The sequence below is a fragment of the Myiozetetes cayanensis genome, unplaced genomic scaffold (genome assembly GCF_022539395.1).
Source record: "Myiozetetes cayanensis isolate MyiCay16 unplaced genomic scaffold, myiCay2020 scf1, whole genome shotgun sequence".
NCBI classification, from domain to species: domain Eukaryota; kingdom Metazoa; phylum Chordata; class Aves; order Passeriformes; family Tyrannidae; genus Myiozetetes; species Myiozetetes cayanensis.
This window is the reverse complement of record NW_026086604.1, coordinates 132,105,401-132,129,346: the sequence shown is the minus strand read 5'-3', so window position 1 is coordinate 132,129,346 and position 23,946 is coordinate 132,105,401. Positions and strand designations below refer to the sequence as shown.

The 23,946-nt window shown below is 36.2% G+C and overlaps 1 protein-coding gene across 2 annotated transcripts in view; it reads right to left on the bottom strand.

Moving 5' to 3' along the window:
* Nucleotides 1-23,946, bottom strand: part of PLXDC2 (plexin domain containing 2) — a 254,952-nt gene that overhangs the window by 101,731 nt on the left and 129,275 nt on the right. For both annotated transcript variants that reach the window (XM_050325692.1, XM_050325702.1), the window contains exons 3-4: nt 15,692-15,838; nt 11,520-11,589 (exon numbers count right to left, since the gene is read on the bottom strand). In XM_050325692.1, the coding sequence (XP_050181649.1) occupies nt 11,520-11,589; nt 15,692-15,838 (217 nt within the window). The remainder of the gene's footprint in view (nt 1-11,519; nt 11,590-15,691; nt 15,839-23,946) is intronic.

Genomic DNA, 23,946 nt, shown 5'->3' with positions numbered 1-23,946 from the left:
GACTCAGTTAACAGTTGCATGCATTCTGCTTTCCAGCTGTTAATCATGCAAAACACGTAGCATTCGCTTTTCTTAAGACTCTCCAGGAGTCGGGGATGGATGGACATGGATAGTCATCATATGCACAATGCAGGACAGTCACATTAAGAAAATCTGTACTCCCTGTACTGTCTGGTAGAGATGGTAAAGAAATTCCATGTGCAGACGTTTCCTCTGACAGTGACAGATCCCAAGTAGGAAAATTAGAATACTTCATCTGAAGTAATGAACATAAAAAGTCTTACATATCTTGATTCATGTGCTTTTCATACTATCTAGCAGTCTTTCTTCAGACACACAGATAGGAAATGGAAATTATGGGTGATTAGTGTCTTTGGATGCAACAAAGCAAATACTCCTAACAGCAAGAAGAAAGAGCAATTTATTTAATGTTTTAATAATGCTGCTGGTAACATGTAAAACTAAGTGACCAAATAGGCTCTTATTAATGTGAGTCTGTGCCATCAGTAGAATGGTTCCAGTAGGATGGGTTTTTTTGTTGCTGCCTTCTTTCAGCTCCCACAAAATATTTCGTGCCTCCTCATCAGTGAGGACTGGCACTGAGTCTCTACAGGCTGATCTAGAGCCATTTTAGGATGCAATTTACTTTGTTAATTATATTTCTCCAGCAATAGTTTCAGTGTTCACTTTTAAATCCTTCATTGATTTTAATTAATCCTGTGTTAGCTTCCAAACTTTTCTTTTAGATAACAGCAAGCTGCTTACAGCACAACAACAAGAAATTCCACATTCACTAATTCAGCTGGAAATCAAACATACTGTCACTTGCTAAAATTGCTTTGGACATAATGACAGGGGCCTAACAAATTGGTAATGCTGAAGCAAAATTAAGAGGTAAGAAATATTTATCTTTCCAAAATATTAAGAGTTTCAAAGTAGGACCTTGTTTCAAACCTTTACATCTCTATTTTTCTTACAATTTGTTTTTGTTAATAATTAATTATTTGGATGATGGCTCTATACCAGGTATTGAGCCTTGCATAATATTAAAGATACTAAAGCTAATGTAATGCACATTAAGTTGCAAAGGTAATATAGCATAAATGCTTAATTGTTGTAGTGACACTGCATTAGCTTGAACACCTTGATGTACATACTCATGTGAGCTTTTTGAAAACTGTTTTAGGTAATAAACTGCACAGAATAAAAGCGGAGAAAGACCCCTTCACTGAAAGAACAAAAAATTATGAACTGGATAGGACTGTTACCTAACCATAGCTTTAAAAACACCATTTAGTTGAACTGCTGAGTACTTCAAATATAAGATTTCTAGTATCTTTTCCTGACAATATTAAAGGTACTTTATCTATACAAATGCAAAACCCTTGCCCATATTACTCTCTTATTGTATCTAATGCTACCCACGTTAAGTGGAAAGAAACAAACTATACAGACTTTGACACTTTACCCTTTGCTGCTCTGCTATGCCTTGTAAATACACTCTGCTACAGCAGAGAGGAGCAGCAGTAACTATCAGTGCCACCTGCCATTGTAGAACACAGTTTTAACAAAGCACCTACTGAACCTGCTGCCCTGATATGAAATATAGACAATTAGGGGAGCACCCTGTGGTGCAACACGGGGAGCTTTACAGCTCATTTTGATAGCAATAATATCAGGATATAAATTCTGTGAACAGTTGTCTTAACAGTAATTTCTTAAGGAAGCCAAATGATCATGTGTCTAGATTTCAGCAGAAACATGAGGAACAATACGAATTTCATAAGTATTTTAGGAATAAGAATATAAATTTATGACTTTGCAGGTAAGGATGATGACATGTAAAGCAGATGAAGGCCTCAGTTTCCCTGGTTGTTACGAGTAATCAGCAATGGTACCACATGCTATGGTACCAGACAAGCATAACATCGCATAATGTACAGGATTTCACATCCAGAATTTTAAAGATGCATTTACAGCTGCCTTAAAAACATCATGCTTAATGGTAATGGTAAGACTTCCCTTAGAAGCTGAAACCTTCACTAAGGTACACATGGGAAAAACTGGTTGAAAACCTTTTAATACCCCTTTACTTTAATACTGATATTATTAGGAATTCAAAAAACCAACAAAAATTTAAAAATTAAAATTAAAAAAACAACAAACCAACCAACCAAAACCAACCAAAAGACCAACCAAAAAAAAATCCCAACCAGACAAAAAGCCCCAACACCCAAACACTTAAAAAACCAAAACCAGGAAATAGAACTTTTGCCAAAGGTAAAAATTAACTTTATCAAAAAGTACAACTCCTAATAATCTGGACAACTCCTAATCTGGACAGAAAAATAAGACACACCTCTTACTAAAAATAATGTAACCTATAGCAGTCCTCATGTTTAATAATAATTACTGACTCTGAGCTGCGTTCTTAACACAATTCCCAGCCTGATTGGTCTCTAAATATTCTGTGCTTGGAAAGACTTCATTTTTTGAAAAAAGTTTCTAACCAACTGCCACCATGATTTTTATTTTGACTTTATGAAACTGATATATACAACTACTATTTTACATATCTAAGAAGCTTTATGGACTGAGCACATTTCATTAGGTTCAGAATGTCCACATTAATACATAATTTTTATGATGCACTGCCTTACAGCATCAAAAGCTGTATTTCCCACTCTTTATCAGGAATTTCCTCTTTTAATTAGAAACTACAGGCAAAAGTGGATTGAAGTTTATTTCTTTTTAACTTATAAGCATGCAGCAAACCAAATAAACATTGCATTTTGTAGGAGTTGGAGAAAATAAAGACTTGTCATGCGTTAAAAATCTTTATTATGGTGTAATAGCACAATATTACTGAAACTTTGCTATGCTACTATAAAGGTAAAACTTAAGATATACTCGTATCATAAAATTCTACTATAAAAAGCAATGGATCCATTTTAGGCATAGCCTCTACCTAACAACTTGCCAATGTTCAATGAAGCAGTTTCTGGCTATCCCAAAGGCTCTTTGCCTTAACATCAAGTCATTTAATTTATTACCTGCCAAAATATTTAATTTTGTTTAATTCTTGTTTGGCATTACAAGTGGGCAAATGCTTCGGCTATTATTCTATTATTCTATCAAACAGAATCTCACAGAAACATAAATGTGGTAATTTTAAGTCCTGGTATCACTTAAGTGCAACTACTGTCCACAATCCTCACAGTCAAAGTTGGCAAATGCTTTCTTATATGAAGGTCATAGTAATGTCAAGGCATATAGAATTGGTATTTTTTCCCCCCTGAAGCTTATAATTCTCTTTGCACTAAGTGTTTCTGATCCAATTTTGTAAAGATAAAGCATAAGGGTGGGAACAGAAAGAGTTGTAAGAGTTCACTGAGGGAAGCTAGACAAAGCAGAGTTTCAGAGCAAGGTTGATAAAAGGGCTACCCCCTTACAAAGACAGGACAGGTAGTTTCAGGGACACTTGACACAGGAATGACAGCCAAAGGAAGATTTACAGGGAAAAACATTTTTTTTAACAGCTGTATGAAAGACATCAGAAGCACAGGAGATAAATGAAGGCAATTGTGTGAACTAGTCAACAGCAGGACCTCTGCAGTCCCTTCAGAGCAAGCTGCCCACTGGTGATGACAAGTGTAATCCCCTATAACAGACACAGGGTAGGCTGTCATTGATTTTGTCTAGAAATACTGTTTCACTCTGCTTTGTATCACCTTTGCCATTTAACAGATGTTGCCCATAGGGTAATTTTTGTTATCAAAGGGCTCTTTAAGTGATGAACACATCTCCTGCTGGCTCCTGTACTGAAGGGTTCAGAGAAGCAGGAACAACCAGAAAAACCTCACTGAGATTTATGGCAGGCTCCAACAAGATGCTCCACTCAGTACGCTGATACTTCAAAGAGCCAGGCAAACTTCACTCTACCTATCCACTGTTTTGAGATGCAAGGAAAATACATGTAAGCATAATCATTCCCGGAGGACTAGAAATCTCCAGATAATTTTTCAGCAGCCTAGACTTACTGCAGGCTGTAAATGAAGCACCATGCTCCCCAATAACAAGCTAAGATCCTAATCCTGTTGATCCTTCTCTTTCCACAGCACCACCAGCTAGGTGGACACATTTCCCTGTTGCTCAGAGGTATTGCTCTGTGCACCAACACAGAAAGATGGGGCTGAGATAGTGCAACATCAGGTTTTATTCCTTCCCCACAGCATGCTCTCTCCTCTTTCATTGATCCTCTTTCCTTGAAAGTACTCCAAAATGTGATGGAAATTGTATTAGAATTCTCTGCACTTTGGTGCTTATTTTTCATATCCCTCCTGCTACCTTAAAAACAGTACAATTAAACATGAATTCCATCATCCTATATACACATTCAATGTCCAAAAGGAAATTCAAAGTGTATTATCTCTCTATAGAGCTTCAGTGTTTAAGTAGCTAACCAGCTAGCTTGCTAATCCAAGATATTTTGCCTCTGCTACTTTCCCACAAGCCATCTGTGCACTTACAAAGAGTTTGATACTGAAATATGCATGATTCTTTCTGTGAGAATAAAAGATTTACTTTGAATCTGTTATCCTGATTGGTCAGGGTTTAGAAACCATGCTCAGGTACCTCAAGGCTGTTCATCAGCACAGGTTCAAATAACATCAAGTTTCATCAGAAAATTTATTTCATCACCTTCAGTGCTTGTGGTTTTATCTTGCATCAACAGAGGGTAAGACACTGTAGTTTTGATGAAAAGTTGTGTGAATCTTCGATGCACAAAGACCTCTTTCTTTCATAAGTACAGATATTTTTAAGCATATGATCTGACCTTAGGAAGTAAAAATCATACAAAGAATCCTTGATCTCATCTTTAGAAAATTATCAACTTTAATTCTATTACATTGGGATTTACTACTGGGATGCTTTTTTATTTCTTTTCTTGTTACTCATTTTATTATTGACAGTGGTAGAAATGCTCAGGCAGCATCTCCACCATAAGAATTATTTCAAACTATTCCTCCATTTGGGATATTCCTCTACTGAAGGATGATTTATCAAATATTATCTCACCAGAAGTTAATACAGAATATACAAATTCAACTACTTGCTTCAATTTCAGCAATTTGCTATTGCACCTGGTAGGTGGACATTTCTGATGCCTTCTTCATGCTAGCTGGCAAAATGTCTCAATAGTCAACTAAGCTTTATAAATCTAAAAATGTAAATACCATATATAGGAGTTGATCACATGAGACTCTCTTTGTAGCTATATTTATACACAGTGACACATAGACAGTATTAGACATAGAATGCAATTCATCCAACCTACTTTAAACATCTTCCTCCAGCATTCATAGACTCTGCTGACTATATTGATTACATCTGTACTGACTGTATATGAGTTTATGCTGACAAATATGGAAATAGATTGGCACAGCTGGATGAATTGTACCCTTTGTATATAACCAATTTATTTTTACTTGTAAATTTGCCTGCAGGCTATGCCCATACTTGTAGCTTATAGCAGTTACTTCAGACTGGGCCCTTTCATTGTACAGTGTCATTTCCAGCACTATCAAGGATCAACTCATTGTGACTTAGCTAACCTTTCATCAAGCAAAAACCATGTCACTCTGTTACCTTTTGCTTTCCTTCACCGAATACTATACTGTTGATTTCTGTTACTTTTTACTTCTTACTTCTTGATAGCATTTATAAGGTATGCTTATAAAAATGTGTCTTTGAAATTGAATTTTTCATGGAATTTCCAGGCATTTACTGACATGTTCAGAGGTGGCTAGAATAGATAGTGATCTTTGCCTATTAAAGATCACTGTGTGGTTGCTCTTACATTGTTCAATTTATTATCTAAACTCCTGCAATTCTATTGTTTTCTGAGCAATTCGGTGGTTACCACTAAGCACGCTGGTTTTTATATTTTTCCACATGGCAGTCTGACACAATTATTTGCTTTATAATCTTCTGTAATATCTACAGTATTTGTCTTTCCAAGTTCACATACCTGCAGAAATGCACTAATTTCCCACATAGTTACCTGCATGTTTGAGTACAGAGAACACCACAGAGGTGTAACACTGAAGTTTCATCTTTTTATTCACACCTGTTTTTCCCTCTTGTTCCCCTCATCTGTGCTCCTCAATACCAGTACAACAGTATCCCCACTGGGAGATACTACCGAAATTGCTAAATGTCTATTAATTATCCTAATAGTAGTGACCTTCAGCTTGATTTTGCTTCCATGTGTTTCTCCTGCAGTTTTTCTTCCCTTAGCTTTTCTGGGATAATACTATCTCCTTCTCACAATCCAGTGCTCCCTGTGGATTGAAACCACATTCAGCAATACTCTGCCTTTTCAGTGTATAAATTTCTTTCAGCTCATTTACCTCATGGGGCTCCTGGCTCCTTAATACTGCAACTCCAAAGTCAAACCCTTCCTCTAACTCATCCTGTCCCTAACTGTCAGCATCCTCTTGTCCTAGTACAATCCATTTAGCTGAGGTCTACAAGCTCATGTTCCAGAGCAACCTAAGCTTCAACCTTCCACTGCTCTTCATCTCCTTCTCCCTTTCAACTTAGAAATCAGCAGTTACTTGCCTGAGTTAAGACTGAGTGAAAAATTAAGCAGATTTCAGGATTTAGCTCACAGACTTAATTTCAATTTTTAGTTTACAGAAATTAATTACTCCCACTTTTGGGGAATGATGTTCCTACAGAAACAGTTTCTTTCAATTCTGAATTTTTTTTCATTATTGAAATCATAATTAATTGTAATGAATTTGTTAGTGAAACATACAGTCACAATAAACGTGTTAATACTTGCAATGACTTCTGTTTTGCAAAACAGTTACTGGCTTTGGGAATAAAACATGATGGACGGTTCAAAGCAAACAACCTCAATGTCAGAAAATTCTAGTCATGACAATATTCTGAATTGGTCTAGAAATATTCACTAGACAAATAGAAAATTTAACAGAAGTGAGCTTTGAAAAACCTATACCAAAACTAACACAGAGCCCAATCTGATAGTAACTTATCAGAAAACTATAACATTTTTAGGGGATGCACACATATCTTTCTTTTTAATGAAAATTCCTGAATAACTGGCTGACTCAAAGGTCACGCTGACTTGAAAGATTATCTAATCTGTTTTGGAGCTTCCAGATGTTGCTCTGCTATGAAAAAGATAATGAAAGCTAAAGGGAACTAAATAATCTGTCAAATAAGGTAAATTATTGCCATCACATACTTAAAGGTGACTCCACGTAGGAATTAGACCGCAATTAACACCAAGTTTTACACATCTATTTGAGAAAGACCTTTGTTCTATTTTCACCTGTGCAGATTCTTTGGTCATATACTATTTCTATGTATTAACTGCAATTTCACTGTCTTATTGTTATGTTTCATTATTGCTGAGCAGTGCTTACGTAATGTCAAGGCCTATCCTGCTCCCTCACACATCCAACCAGAGAGTGAGTGAACTGTGGGTACACAAGAAGCTGGGAGGTGACACAGCTTGGACAGCTGATCCCAGATGGCCAAAGGGATGTTCAATACCCTATTGTGTCAGGCTTAGCATATAAAGCTGAAGGAAGGAGAAGGAAGGGGGGGATGTTAGGAGTGATGGTGTTAGTCTTACTGAGTCACTGTCACACCTGATGGAGCCCTTCTTTCCTGGGGATCGCTGAACACCTGCCTGCCCAAGGGAAGTGGTGAACAAATTTCTCCATTTGCTTTGCTTCTGCATGCAGCCTTTTCCTTCACCTATTAAAGAGGCTTTATCTCAATCCACGAGTTTTCTCACTGGTACTCTTCCAGTTCTCCCCTACCCCACTGTAGGGGGAGTGAGCGAGCTGCTGTGTGGAGTTTAGCTGCCGGTCGGAGTTAAAACACAACAATCCCAGGCAGCAACTAAAAGGTCTAGTGAAAAGTCACAATAATCTGGGTTGTCTACCACCCTTCACTGTCATGCTGCTACAGGCATAGAAGCGCCAGAGAGAAATGTAATGTCAAAGAGAGGTGCCATAAAAGAAAGACAACCCTAAATAATTTACAGTATCTGATACAAAACTGCACTAGAAAACAGAGACTGATAAACAAAACAAACAAACAAAAGCCACAGAGATTAAGCAAATAGGACTTACACCCATGTGCATGGAAAATTATTATAACCAGGGATGAAGCTTTACTAGATGTTGAATAGGATGTGGGGTCACAGAACTTCAAGGACTCTTCTAAGAAGACTTATGATACTACCTGGAGAGATGTAGCACAGAAAGGGTTTTCCCAGTTTCACAGCCACTGAGGTCTGTGACGGGTATCAGTGACTGGCAACAAGCAAATTTCACATACTCAGGTCCCTGGCATGCACTATATAGCTCATTATCTCATGAGTGGTTTATTACAAAATAACCCATATTTGTGGCCTGTGGAGTACAAAGTTTATAAAGCTTCACAAAAAACAGAAATCAGTTTTTTGTTGTGTTATTTACTATTAATAAAGGTTTAAGACCCCTCTATAGGAATGTGGCCAGGTAGTTGTCCATATCTCAAAGAACCAGTTACTAATTATGTTAACAATACTATAAGATGTCTTACCTCCTAGTTGTGAATTAAATATCCTTTTCAAATACAATCTAAGGACAACAGTGAATAAATTTATTTTCACTCCTTGTACCTTCTTTTCTTAAACACAATCAGCTCATCAAAACCATTCAGAAGAGGAAATAAATATTAGTTAAAGAGAAAAAAAATTGTCGAGATTTACACCAGCAATTTCAAAGTTTTAATTAACCTGGGAAGTAAGGTCTTAAGTAACCTGGGAAGCCTACTATGCCACAATGTAGCCTCCAGAGAAGAATTCCAGAAACCATTGGGGTAGACATTTTTATTGTAACAGGGATTTAATGCATCATTGTCCTTAGCTTTCCTTTTAATAAGGTTAGTTAGTTTATAATTTAGAGGTAAAAACAGTTTGTAGTCTTTTCATGAGCATAATTAATCATATCCTGCTTTTCAGGAAGTAGACATCTGTCATGTGGGACTTCTGCAGACATTAACTCTGCCATTCTTTTGATGTCAGAATAACCTCTGGAGGTATTTCAGGTCTCTAATAATAGTAATGCCATTGTAAAATCCTGGTTACTAAGAAATAGTAGACCATACAATGTACAAAGCACATAAAAACTGTATTTATCCTTTTCTATCATAAGTGTGGTGCTTAGCCTAGCAACAAAATTTGCAAATATAGACAAAACAAAACACTTATCAGAGAGTTAGTACAGAAACAAACCTTTTTGTTTGTGAGTCTTATAGCTGTAGAAAAGGTTGCATCCTGTAATGGACTGACAGAATGATTTACAGTTACTGAGCTTTATCAAGATAATATTTTTAAAGCTATTACTGACTAGATCTTGCTTTTTTGTGTTTAATTTCGAGGTTGAAAATCATGGAAGTGTCAATGAAAGACAGAAGTATCTCTATGCTAATGGCAGTGGTGTATATTAAAAGGACTGATTTTAAGGTCCTATTTAGCTTGACAATAATCCATAGTCTATTTATTCACAGCAATATTAGTTTATTAGTAAACATGGACCAAAATAAAGGCAGAATCATCATCCAGTGTTCCATTAATAGAAAGAGAAAAGATGCTGCAGAGCTGCAGCTATTCTTATATGCTTACGTGCTTTTTAAAAAAAAAGAAATCAACACCCAAAACACCTACATTCCCCAAATACTCTGAACCAAAAGTGACAACGCTTCCCACACAAATTACTAGTACACAGCTCTCCTTAGGAGCTTAACTGTGCTCCGAAGTTTTGGGGTCGGATGGGGAAACTGGTGACAGCAGTGTTTCAGTGAAAGTGGTAAAAATGGCAAAAATTCAGGACTTTCATTAAAAGGCAAGGCCCAACAAAGTCACCCCACAAAAAGAATTACTTGAAGGAAGAGTGAACCTTGTAAAGCTTTAAAGAATGAAGTACAGAAGTAAGAATAAGGGGACAGTTGGAGAATGAACAATGTCTCCACCGCTGCTGTTTCAGCTGGGCAGGATCTATTCTTTCATGCTGCACAGATCATGTACTTGATTTTGGCACCCCGTCAAATACAGCTCCTCTAATACAGAATACAGAACTATGCACTGACAATCAAGCACCAAAATGAAACTAAAAGCAACGCAGAATGGACATCAGACAAGTCTCAAAATCAGTAATTCGTGGCTTTTCTGATCCAAATCAGCATCAAAATGTCATTTCTGTTCAAGAAGAGAAAACACTGATACTGAAGTAATCTCATAATTCTGCATACTTTTTATCATTCTACTGCAAATCAACCATTTAATATCAGCATTTATTCACCTCTGTCCATCTATTGTATTCTTTTGCTTTGGTGACAAAATGGAAATCCTGATGGGGAGCATGACAGAAACCTCTGTTCTAGTTCCTACTCTTGCTGAGACACTGGTTGCAATTCTTTCCTAATCTTTTAGTCCTAACCTCTGCATTTAGGACTCCAGTGGGACATGGACATCCCCTGGTCTTGACCAGCTTGTCACCCATAGCATGAGAAGAAGCCTTGATTGTGGCAGTGTGGAATTGCTCCTCGTGATGGTGGCTCCTATTTCTGCCTGCTTGTCCTGTCACACCTCTAGGCAGAGCACCACCAGCCATGAACTTGCTAGACCTGTTCAAGGACCAGAGAATGCTGTGGGTGTGCTCTCTGTGATGCTGTCTTTCTCCTCTCTGTTTTCATTTTTTCACCATTACTCCTTGTTTTTCACATTTTTTGTCTTCCACGTCATCTCATTATCCTCTGGTCTCACTTTTGTTTTTCAAGGAGGTGGAGAGGGAGGGGAGCAGAAGGAGTCAATGACTGTTCCTAGTGCAGGAGATCGGTGCAAGTAGCAGCCAGCAGCAGTGGGAGGGAGAACCCTAACCACAAGTCAGCAGCTGTGCCCAGAGCTGCAAGACTAGGAGCTTGAGCTATGCCATACCTCCTTTCTTACCCCACAGAAGAAGAGGAACACCGTGGTACATTTTCAGATGCCTTACCACACCAAGACAACGCACTGCAATGAGTTTGCCCTACAGGTGATAAATTTTGTACTTCTGGTTGCACTTCCTATCTTTGGACAGTAAATCCTCTGCCCTTTTACAGGCAAACCCTAAGTCTGCCTCCTTGATTTGGCTCCAGCACTATCTCCACAAGTGCAACTGTTAAACACACATACACACAAGATTCCTGGGGAAATATCTAAACAGAAAAGGATTAATGTTATAAAGTCTTACAGTGAGATGGGTTTCATCTTGAACAGCTGGAGGTTTTTCATCATATTGATATTTTGTGACTTTCTTTTTGCGTAGAGGAAGATTTCCTAAATAAAAGCTGCAGTTTATCTCTTGACATATATAGGGGAAAAAACAGTATTTTAAATAGCTGCAAGAAACTCTTCTCATATTACTCAAGTAAATTGTTAGAAAGCCACTTACCCCCAGTTGCCACAGTAATTTCACGTAGAAAATGGCCATAAAATGGAAAATCAAAGGACAGATTCACTCTCTGAAAGGAACAACATGAGAAAATAAAATCAATATTGAGCAGAAAGGTAAGAGAAAACAAGATGAACAGTCCTCCACTTCAAACACCTGTTTCATTGCTTTTTATTTTTCACTAGAGCCTTGCTATTCTTTTGGAATTTGGAACTGGTAATAGCTAACTGGAAGCAATTTCGTGTAGCACTTCAACACCTGAAAGCAGTGGATCTTCATAACTAAAGACTTCAGAAACTACAATGCATGAACAGACATTGTAACTCACTCATAAGAATAAAACTAATAAAGATTTGTAGAGTTTTTCCTTAAAAAAGAGTTCTTCCTTGCTTTAACCTCTTTCTTAAGAGGAGTCATCAATATCTAAAGCCTTAGCCATGCCTACATTTTACAGGATGCCTCCTACCTTGGCTGCTGGTCATTTGGTCCTCTGTCACATGCACCTTCAGATTCAAGTGCTCTCCCTGACATCCTGCAGCTACCTGGGTGCTTATCTAATGAAGGCTAGTCACTGGAAGGCAACTCCTCCATTTATCCCATATGACACCAGTTCCCAAACTTCTCTGTACTGTCAACTAGGAAATGAAATGATGTACAAAGAAATATTCAACAGAAGCAACAACAAACTCTACTTAAGGTACTTATTGCAAAATAAAAATTAAAAAAAATTATAATTAAAAAATTTTACAAGCCTACAGATGACTACCCTCTATAAGGGGAATTCACAGCAGAGAATTGTAATTTGGGGAACAGATTTTTCTTAACTAAGTTCACTATAAAGCAGCATTCAAATTCAAATTCATTTTTCCTCTCTGCCTATGGCTTTTTCCTTTTGCACCTATTCACTACTCTCCCAAAGCTTGCTAAATATTGTGGCTGCCCATAATTATCACCTCATGTACTATCTGGTTAAACTCCGAATAAATCAGTAGTCATGGTAGAAAGGAATGCTGAAATCCCAGTAAGGTCCTTCCACAGTTTAACTATAATATTCCAAAAAACACATCACTTCCATAATGGTCCAAATCCCAGATAGGAAACAGGCATGAAGCCCATTATTTCTTATTTGGGAGGAATTATTATAGTAAAACTTAGTGTGAAGGTGGGTTGTTGGTGGCTGTCCCTCAACCCTATCCTCTGATGTCTCCACTTAAGAAAGCAAAACAACTCATACATTTTAAAAAAGTGGAGGAAAAAAAGGAAAAAGAAAATCACTTCTTGTCTTTATTTTCCCTACCATTATTTCTGTCCCAGGTTTATTATGTTCAGATCATATCTGGGTACTTCTTCTCTCAGAAAGAATTATGTTTACATCTGCTAGAAATGTTTAAAGACTTATTTAGCATGAAATTAGCAGCTGAAGATTTACAGTAACTTTAAATTAGATTTACTTTCCACTTAAGTGGAAGACAGAATTTAGACAGGATTTATTAGCACATTTTTTGTTTGTTTTTAATTAAAATGCAAAATCCATTTGCATTGTGTTAATTGGACCTTTTCTGTATATACATAAATATGGATGTACCACTGCACATTTCTAATCAAAATGGCATATGCAAAAGACAGCTAATGAATTAACTTAAACAAGTGTTCTTTTACCACGTCCTAAAGTTTTCACTGCTGAAGTGTGTGCTGTGTCTGTGTATGTAGCCCATTTAAATTGTCCTTGCTCTACCAAACATAATTTCCAAGAATTCTGTTAAAACTATCATTTTGCTGACCTAACCATCCCTCTTTCCTTTGTATGCTCTCCTCCATTTTACCTACTAGCATTAACTTTCTGAATACACAGTAACCATTAAACTGCTTCAAATGAAAACCGTTCCCTTAACAGCCTTCTCAACTGCTGTAATATAAACATTAGTATAAAGATGTTTACAATAAAAACTTGATTGTTTGTCCACTCAAGCCAGATACAGGTCTCCCACTGACTTAAATCAAAAAATGATGCCTTAAATTCTGACAATGTAAAATGTTTAATGTAGACAGTTTAGCATAATAGTGTAATAAAGAACCTACATGACTTAAAAAATGTTTTAAAATACAATATTCTAATGGTCACTAAAAGTGTGTTTTTACTTTTGCTGATAGAAAGTATACCTTTTTTTTCAGAAAAAAATATCAGAATTTTTAACCCACTGAAATAAAAATGTTTTTTACATACACAAATGATAGAATGGACTGAGAAAAAAGGGAATTGAGTTCCTAACCATGAGGTATCCTGTATCTAGTTCAGTGTTTGAGCAATCAGGTAATAGATATCTAAACACACCAAATATCCAAGACAGTCCTAAAATTTTATTATATGCTTAAGAAGATGGTGGTCATACGTTATGAAACAACCCTTACTCCTAGTAATATAAATCCTGTAGTGTTAGATATTTTAATTGTTCCATTAATATATGTGTGTTACTTTCTGCAACCAATTTCTATGCCGTCTATACAATCAAACCATCTCATGGATTTTCTCTTTATTACTTTTCCTGTAAAAGCAAAACCACCTGACAGCTTCTGGGAACTCTTAGGATTATAAATTTTAAACTGAAGGAAAACACACAAATTAAGTGTAAGTTTTACTATTCAAAGAATCCCTGGCATTGCTAAATGAATTCACTGATTCTTAGCATATAATAATTTAACTCCTGGTTCTACTGTCAAATTGGAGAATAATGTTTAGAAATTATCAGCATGTAAATCACTGAGTCCCAAAAAGATGTTCAAAATGGCCTTTAAAAAAGAGTAATAACAAAGTTTATTTCTATGGAAAGGAAAGGAAGAGATTGCTGCTCAGTTATGTATGATCATCTCAGAACATATGACTTTACAGTCATACAGTACAGTTATGGAGAGCACATCTCTCTGTTAAGTAATTTCATTGTGTAGTACATATGGATGTTGTTTGCTCAGATGCATACAAGAAATCAATTATAGATGCATAAATGAAATATAAAACCTTACAGGATGACTCATTGATACCTTTTTATCATTCAGGAAGGACATAAAACAAATCTCTGAAAAAGAGCTCTTTAAAAATGTATGTAGACATAGCTACAGGCACCTGAGTTCCCAGTCCAAGGTATTTGGGTAGGTATGAAAAGAGATGGATATCAGAGTTCTAACCATGCTGAATGATCCTCCACACTGATCCCACACCAAGAAAAAAAATTGCCTCGTTCTAAATCTCAATTTAATAACTTCATTAAAATGTCTTCCTTGGAATTGGTATTTTTTAGGTGCATAATTTCAGGGATCCGACTGGAAATAAAATTGCTTACAACAAAGATCTGGAAGGGTGTCATCTTCACTAATCCTTAAACACAGGTTAAAATTTCTCAAAGGAATTTCACTAATGTTTAGGTCTCACTTTCACAAATTACTTTTAATAGGGAAAGATGTTATAACTTTTTTATATATGTATAAATTTTAATACTTTTTTTTTTTTTGCAATTTGTAAATCATACAGTACTCTATTTCACTTCTAAGTGTGTAAGCCCATTATTTTCATATCCATTTTACCAGGTACTATGATTACAATAAGTTAAGTATGATTGTCGTTTACATTCTGTGATATTTATTTGTTGATAACTTAAAACTGTGATCACATCACTTCTGTTACTATAAGAAATTAATTGTGATCACATCACTTCTATTACTAGAAGACATTCTCCTGAGTTTTTTCCAGTTGTCCCAAAAGGAAAAATAAGTGTGATACCTCACACAAAATAGAAGTGCAAACACAGATGCATTCCATGGGAGATTTAAACTTCACCAACTTCATCCTGAACCCATTTCTGTTATTATTGAACTCACTGGTAAAATTCCCTTCAAGTTCAGCAACACAAGTAGTTTACAGTTTGATAGCTTGTGATCCTCCCGAACAGAGAAAAAATTTAAATCTATCTGTAAAGGCATCTCTAAAGGACTTTTATAGCATGTTCGAAAAGGCAACTTGGAATCACTTGATATCAACACTGTAAAGATTTTCACAGCTTAACTAAAATTCAGAGACATAGCTCTGTGAACAGTAGTCAAGATACTTAGTAACACTACTATGTGGGTCACTGGTGAAAGCATCCATGTTAGTCTAATAAGAAAATGGTACCATAACTTACTGCAGCTTGCCGATGCGTGTTGGAAAGGATCCCATGAATCTTTACTTTGTCCTTCTCCATCTGGTCTATATTGACCCACAAATCCCGGCTGGTGGAATCATATGGGCCATACGTCCTTGAAGTATAATAATTATGATCTGTATCTTCCTGAAAGGGGGGAAAAAACACAGATTGTAATGGAAGATGCACCTTAATTTTATATAAAACTCTTCCTTGAAATACTGAGTCCTATTGCTTCTGGAAACAGCAGCAACAACTACACTGCAGCTCAGTAATAAAGGAAAAAATGTACAAATTGCAATTGTGTTGCACAGACAGCTCTGCTTCTAACCACTAGCAGTTGACAAGGCAGTTATCATCATCCAATCATCTTGTATTATGATGAATATGTTCACTATCCCCAAATCCCAATCATACAGTTCCTTTAATCATATCAGTGAAATCTATGGCAAAATGTTTGATGGCTTATGAGGCAAGATGGCCAGTTAAGTTCCTTAATAATGGCCATGCTCTAACAAAGCAATGAGCAGTATTCACAGTTAACACCTTTTTTAACATTTCTGAACATAATTCACTAGACTATCCTTTATACGAAGATCCAAAAAAATTCCTGATAGCTTAGGCTTACAATGCTATTTTATTTTAAATCTCTGAAAGTTTGTTTTACTGTAGGTTTGCCACTCAGAGACAGACATCTCTATATATATTTGTGGAAGAAAGCTTCCTAATTCTCATGGTCTTTAAAATTAAAGAAGTTGCTGTAATACTATGTCACAGCAAATTTCTGTCAAGGTCAGTAGCTGTGAAGATCTGTACTTTCCTGTCTAAAACAGAGAAAAGGGTAAAAAAAATTGTGTGGTCTGAGGCGAGCAATGAAACATATCTCAGATTTCCAGTCTTCCTTTACACATCCCAAGCTGTTGTAACCATAAAATATTTAAATCAACAGCATTGCCAGCTTCCTGTTGAAAAGCTTGAAGTAATACTATAAAAGTAGTACATGCTAGTGTCTCAGTTTCTTCCTTGCTTCCACCTCCTCTGAGACAGAGCAAATTAAACAAGACCTCAATGATAGTGTTTTATAATTAGAGTAAACTTAGAAAATAAACAGGACCATTGAAAATGGAAGAGGTGGACTTCTTAGAATTTAGAATTACCCTGGTGATAGAGAAGTTCCTCTCCTGCAGTACCTCCTATTCCCAGCCAGCAGCACAGGACTACCATCTCATCAGGCCATGCTGCCACGCAGACCTGACACCCCCTCCCCACAGACCACTCCCCAGAACATACACAGCCTGTTCCTAGTGACATGATCCTGAGCTGAAGACATACTTGACAAGAACTTTTATTCTAGATGAAACTATTCAAGCTTTAGTTTAAATATATTGACCATAAATCCTGTTTCAGCTGGATTTCACCCTACATTAACATCATTACTGATGCATTTTACTTCAGCTGTTGCAGACATAATCAGGTTACTTTCTCCTTGACACTTTCTGTATTTTCTGCTGTACTTTCTATGCCAGAATGTACTTTATATGCCCAGTAAATCTCAGTGACACCTTTGAAGCAACTTCTAACAGCTTCAGCAGCTCTAGGTAAGTCACACAAGTAAACATAATTAAAACTATACTGTCAGAAAGATGACAAAAGCCAGCCAACTTAACAAATTCTTTCCTGCTTTAATGGTCAACAGAAACAGTTATTGCTGTCATGTATAAAGGAGGTACAGTAAATTAAAAGGTTTTGAAAACAAAGACATATTTTCCCAGTTTAATTTATCATTCTGACAAAATTTCCATAGAAAATAAGTCACATTTAAGGCATCACAAATCCCAAGGAAAGAGCTACAGAGATAAAGAAGAAATAATTACCAAAATAGTTTGTTTCAGATAACATGTGATATTTAAACCATAGTCAAAACTGTGCAAAATTTGTAAATTGTCCAGTTTTTCATAACTAATAATGCTACTCCAGTTAACTATTAGTACCTAAGCCTCCACCTTCACAATTAGAAGGCTCTAGTGCTGAGCCTAGTTAGTAGCTCCATAAGAATGCCTTAAATGGTATCTTGATCCATGCTCAAAGAAGATTCATCATACATTTTGTAAATCAATCACTTAAATTATAGCCTTCAGCTCAAGATCTTGTCACTGTGTGAGGAGTTACTCATGTCTACCAAATTTTCTGTATATATATAAAAAAAAAGTATTTTAAGTCAAGTTAAATAACCTTAGATACTTTGGGAAGGAAACAAATTCACTTCTACTTGGATGTTAGAAGGAAGACAGAATTCCTCTTACTCTGAAAAAGCTTCATAGCCTTCATGCAGATGTATTTTATGAATACACCTTTAATTATTTGTCTCTCACACCTAATTTTTCTTAATCCTATCTGTAAATTTACAATCTGACTACAAAAAGGCTCATGCAGCTAACTACTAAAGTTCATGTGAGCAGCTCAGGAGCTCTCAGTAAAGTTAGGATCCAAGCTTGTGTTCCAAGTTACTGCCTTCATAGTTTCTAATTTGCATTACCATGGAAATGGAATTCTCAGAGTCTTTCATAAATACGATTTTATTGGTATCATTAAATACCTACAAGTTTTCATTCTGTCAGAGCTGTTTATATGGTTTGGTTCATTGTACCTGTTTGTAATGCATTCCATCCCCTACAGGTACTACATGCGTAAGAAGACGCAAAAATGCTTCAAAAATTATACTGAATTTGCATGTAAACTACTGAATTAAGAAAATAATTTTAATAGTTATATGATACAGATGTAGAGTTCTGCTGATAGCTAGAATTCTATATAAATATGCTTATGAAGAGAAACAAACTTTCAGTATCTTTTAATGATGTAGAAGCAAATTACTAAAAGGAAGATCATTCACAAACAGCAGAGAATATACACATTACTACTTCAAGAAAGTTTTTATTTTTCCTTTGTTTTTCAGGTATGGATATGAGTATTATCTCCCACTGCTTCTCTAGATGTACAGTTCTGTCCAAATACTGCATATGTATGAAGTACATAGCACCTTTATTCTACCAAACAGTACAGCATTAAAGCAAAGGATTTTTTGAGATTTTTTTTCACCAGCTATGAGGATTACTGTTGGCAACCTCTGTGAGTATAAAGGGAATATTTATTAGAACTTCTCTCATAACAATTCCCTTTTGGGGAAGTAAGTTATTTTTAACCTGAGGCCATCCTTGATGCTGAGTTGCCATCTTACTATATATTGTAAAGAAGATTAATTTCTTACAGTTTTCACAAGGGATATTGTCTGATGACATCTTGAATATATTCCCATATTTCTCCAACTACAACTGAATTTTCTCAGGAAAGCTGAATGCATGCACTACTCATAAAAGCTCAGTACAACTGAAGTTTAAGCCTTCTTTAAATTCTTGGTGTTCAGTATTTGTCAAATTCATATCAAATTCAAATACTGAACATCCATTCTGTATGTTACATATATGATTACTGCCAAATACAGTCCAAACAACACATACCCATTTCATCAATAACTGTTGTCCCTTAACAGATTAAGGTGATCTGTCACAATCAAGATAACATAATGTAACTATATGTGATATTTAAAAGTAATGACTACATTATGCCTCTGAAATTATTTCAGATTATGAACTGGGATTCTGGCCAAAGATGTATACGAAAATAATACTGAAACAGACATGAAACAATAAAGTTTCCTCTCAATGAAGTAAGACAGCATGATTCAATGATGATGTAATCACATATGTAAACATTGGACTATTAGGCTTAATTCTCTTCCTGACACATTTTTTCTTTACGAGAAATGAAAAGGTACTATAAATCTCTAGGAGATGGGGGATATTAACAAAAAAGGTTTAGGAATAAGAGACTTTGTTAAATCCAATTGCATGAATATTTTGCTTCTAAATACTGGATTCAGTTCGATCCAAACCACAGACATTACTGAACAAGAAGCTCTGCCAGCTACTGAGCTCTCTTTCTTTAAGCCTATAACTGAAGAAAACTGATAACTTCAACCAGAGAAAAAGCAGCTGGCACACCCAGGAATGAGCTCTGCTATTGCACAATAGCATGCTGTAGAAAAACCTCTTACTTTCTCTGTAGTTGAAAGAAGAGAGTAAGGCATTCACAAAACAAATCATTACAGATCAGCCAACCAGATGGCAATTACATTCCAGTAGATTAAGTTTTGGCTGCCTTCTCCCAGTACTGGAAGACTGTTTACGACATTACCAATCAAAAATCAATCAATCAATCAATCAATCAATCATCCCATCTGAGGCTCCTCATCTTCAGATATTTGTGGTCAAGTGTTATGAGTTATTGCTCAGTGCAATCGAAGATGAGACTGTATTTGATAACTATTGTCCCTTTAAATATACTATTTATTGAAACTGCACTTCCAAACTGCAGTCGAGATGACAGCACAATGGAAAACCTCTGAAGCCCTCAAGGATATGATGTTGGACTTCACTGATGCTTAATTTTATCACTTTAAAAGGAAGGTCTGATATATGATTGTTAACAAAATACATTAAAAATTGCCCAAATATTGCCAAACTGACACACAAGGTCTGAAATGAACTGAAACTGCAGCTAATATTTGCCCTAAAAATTAATTATGAGAAAATTCATCACCTATTACTAAGTTCAGAAAGTCACCTTTAACGCTAAGCATTTCTAGATTAATAGCCTATGAAATTAATCAGAGGATTATGCTTTCTAAAATGTGCATTGGTAGACTAAAACAGAAACACTGAAAAGAGAAAACAGGTAATTCTATATTTTTTAAACAGACAATTTTTCAGCAAGAAACCAAAGATAATAATGCTTTTTTGGATATTTAGAGGAAAGACATGAACTACCAATTAAAATTATTTCCCTAAGGAATAAAGCAGTTCTGGTGATCCATTTTGCAGAAGCAAAAAGAACACCCTTTCTATTTAAATAAGACAGTAACAAGATGGCCCTGCACACATACAGCAAAAACAGCTTCCTCAAAACTATTTGCACTCTTATCCAGTCTCATGTAATGTTTGCTATTCTCTTACAGTATCTGTGCCTATCACATCAGTAAAATGCAGCCAAAATTGACTTCTGAATTGTTTCAGACTTTTGTTAGAAAATTGCTTTTATATTTCCGAACATTATTAGTCCCTACCAGCTGAAATAAGCACAAGAGGGAGAACAGAGATGATGGTTTGTGTAGTACTTGAGATAGCTGTGTATTGCAGTTGATGGAAAGCCTCTTCCCAACAGCATGTTTTTGGACACCAAGAAGGGGCAAGAGAGATGCACAGTCATACTCTGCATTACCTGGGCAGGGGAAGTATGTGTGTATGGTGTTGCAAATGATTTTTCTTCCTTTATTTAAATTTTCCTTAGGCAGGCACTGACTGAGACAAGGACAGGTGTTAAGGACACACGGAGAATATCCCTAATCTAACAGTCATTAGCACAGGAGATGAGACAATACAAGAAAAGATCACCTCTCCTGAGATGGGGTCCTAGTGGGGAAATTAAGACCAGAGAAAATGGGGAAAGAGACACTTTGCATGCTGCTGTTATATAACTCATTTTAACAGGGAGTATCATAATTACAATCATAACATCGCAATGCTATGATGCTATTTTACAGTTTTATAGGACCTGACCTAAATCTAAGAACCCTAAGAGAACCCTAAGGAATACTTGATTTGAACTGGCCTCTCAATATGTGAAAGCAGATAAGCTACATGTGGACTACAACATCAAAGTCTTATGGAGGCGCACATAGACGAAGCTACAATCTTTTCCTTTTGTTGTTTTTCATATTGTGTGTGGGTTTTTTGTTTTGTTTTGGGTTTTTGTTTTGGTTTTTTTATTTGTTTGTTTGCTTTGCTTTGTTTTGTTTTGTTTTTTTTTTTTTTTTTAAATATCTGGAGTGGTAAGAATTAAGGGAAAATATATACAAATAACGGGCATAGAATACCAACACACACTTCACATACAAGCATACTTCACATCAACAATCAGCAGAGCCTGAAGACAGCCTGAGAACATCACTGTTGATTCCACACACCCTAGAAAAATCCATTTTGAACAGCTAATGTAAAGACCAATGAATGAGGGGAACCCAATCTAACAGAAGAGGAAATTCTGTGTCTGAGTACACTAGGGTAAAGAACTTCATCTCACACTATATTCTCCAAGAAGAGGCTACACAAGTGCTCTGCAGAGTCCTGAAAGCCTGTTGTGTGTGTGCAGTAGTCCTCAAACTCAGATTTTCACTAGGGCCAGTATGAAAGCGACATTGTCCAGCATCTCACAGATTTACATCTGGAGGTTATTGTAAACATTAAATGATGTCATCAGCTGGGATGAAACAAAGGTATTTAGCTCACAGCTCTCTCCCCTATGTAGACACAAGGCTTTACACAGCTCTACATCTTAAGTTCTCAGGTTTTTAAAATGCACTTTTCTGAGCTCCTGACAGCACCTATAATGGAGAGTCACACACACTGACAGACAGTCTGCAAGGGACTGTCCATTAATCCAAAAAGCCATTTAGTCTTTCTGGCTTTGTGAAAAGTCAATGTGGAGCCACTGCCTTTTTCATGATATTCAGTTGCTTTTGAAAAGAATCTTCTCTCTTGGGACTGCTATAATACTGTCAGCCTATTTAGGGGTCATTACAGCAGTCTTATAAAGCCCTTTGGATTGTCTTGTCATATGAGACAAGCTTCAAAAGAGCAAAAATCTCTGCAATACCTTACTTAAAAGAGGAAAAAAGCCAAATCGCCAAGTCACTCAAAAAGCAATTACAGTAGGAAAATATTTATTATGCAGTTTTGTTTCTGATTTGCTAGAGCAGGAGTTTGAGAAATTACATTCTTAAAATAAGCCTTTATTAACTGCTCTGTAGCACCCTCTCCACTAAAGGAAAATAATAGGAACTGTTTCAGTACAATGTCCATTAAAACACCTAGCAGAAATTTGATTTTGCTGTAATTATGACATAGGTTTTAGAGTTTATATTCTCACTTTTAGATCTGTATAAATGACTAAAGTGCTCATAAAACTGGAACTGTGAAAATGACTGTAAACATAAATAATATCTGCCAGGTCTAGACTACAGAGCATCAGTGGTTATAACCCCATGTCTTGGGGGCTCATGACTACTGATAATTCTGAGCCCAATGACTACAGATATTGCCATAAATAACTATGTTTTTGTCAAGTTAGCTTTTACAGATTTAGTATTTTAGTCTTTTAAAGATCTACTTCCTGTGTGGAATATAACCAACAGTGTATTTCTGAGCGTATGTACTTTGACATACTTACAGCCACATTTGTGCAAATTTTTTCCTCCCCCTAAAATATTCAGTAATTTCAGTTTAATATTGTACACTTTTTTTTTTTTTTTTTTTTTTTTAATCCAGGTATTGGAACAACTTTAAACTCTCTGTAGCCTATGTATTTCTCCACTATGTATTCAAATGCCAGGAGAGATACATCATCCTTGTTCCCCATTCTTTGGCACTTCTCTGTTGGAAGAGGCAGGAGGAAAAGAGCAACCAAGACACAAACAAGAACCCTGAGGCCTCACATGATGAGGGAAAATGGCAAATCCAAATTCGTAGGAAAAGTGTTACAGCTCTAGAGGATTAAGTTACTATTAGCAGGTATAGATTCTAATTGATCAGGACTTTCTGTAGGACAGTGCAGGAAGCTCCCTCTACACTCGCTGGTGTGTGATGCAGTTCCTGAGCCCTTAATACTGTGTCTCAGGGATCCATCAGGGTTCAGAGTCAAAATTGTAGGGTAATTAGTTGTAGGAACATGTACGACCACTACAAAGTTGATACAGGTAGGAGCAGGGGTTTATTAATGCGGTAGCATTTTACCTGTAGGGATAAAGCCTAATTTAAAGTTTTTTTAAAGGTGTCCAATGTACACCTCAGCACCAATCTTTGCCAAAGCCGTGCTGTTCAGTTCAGCTGTGTGCTGGTCAGCATACAGCCAGACAGCAGCATACTCATCACAGAGCCTGGGCATAACAGGATGAACTGCATCATCATGGAAAGGACTTGGTTTAAGTAGATTAAGTAGATAACCAAAACTAGTAATCTGTTTAATCAGAGCAATTTCTAGTTTAGCTCTCACATAAAACACACATGAATCTTTAGTTACTAAAACGTAGGACTGGCTGAAATCCACAATCAATATGTAAAATTTCAAAATTACAATTCATG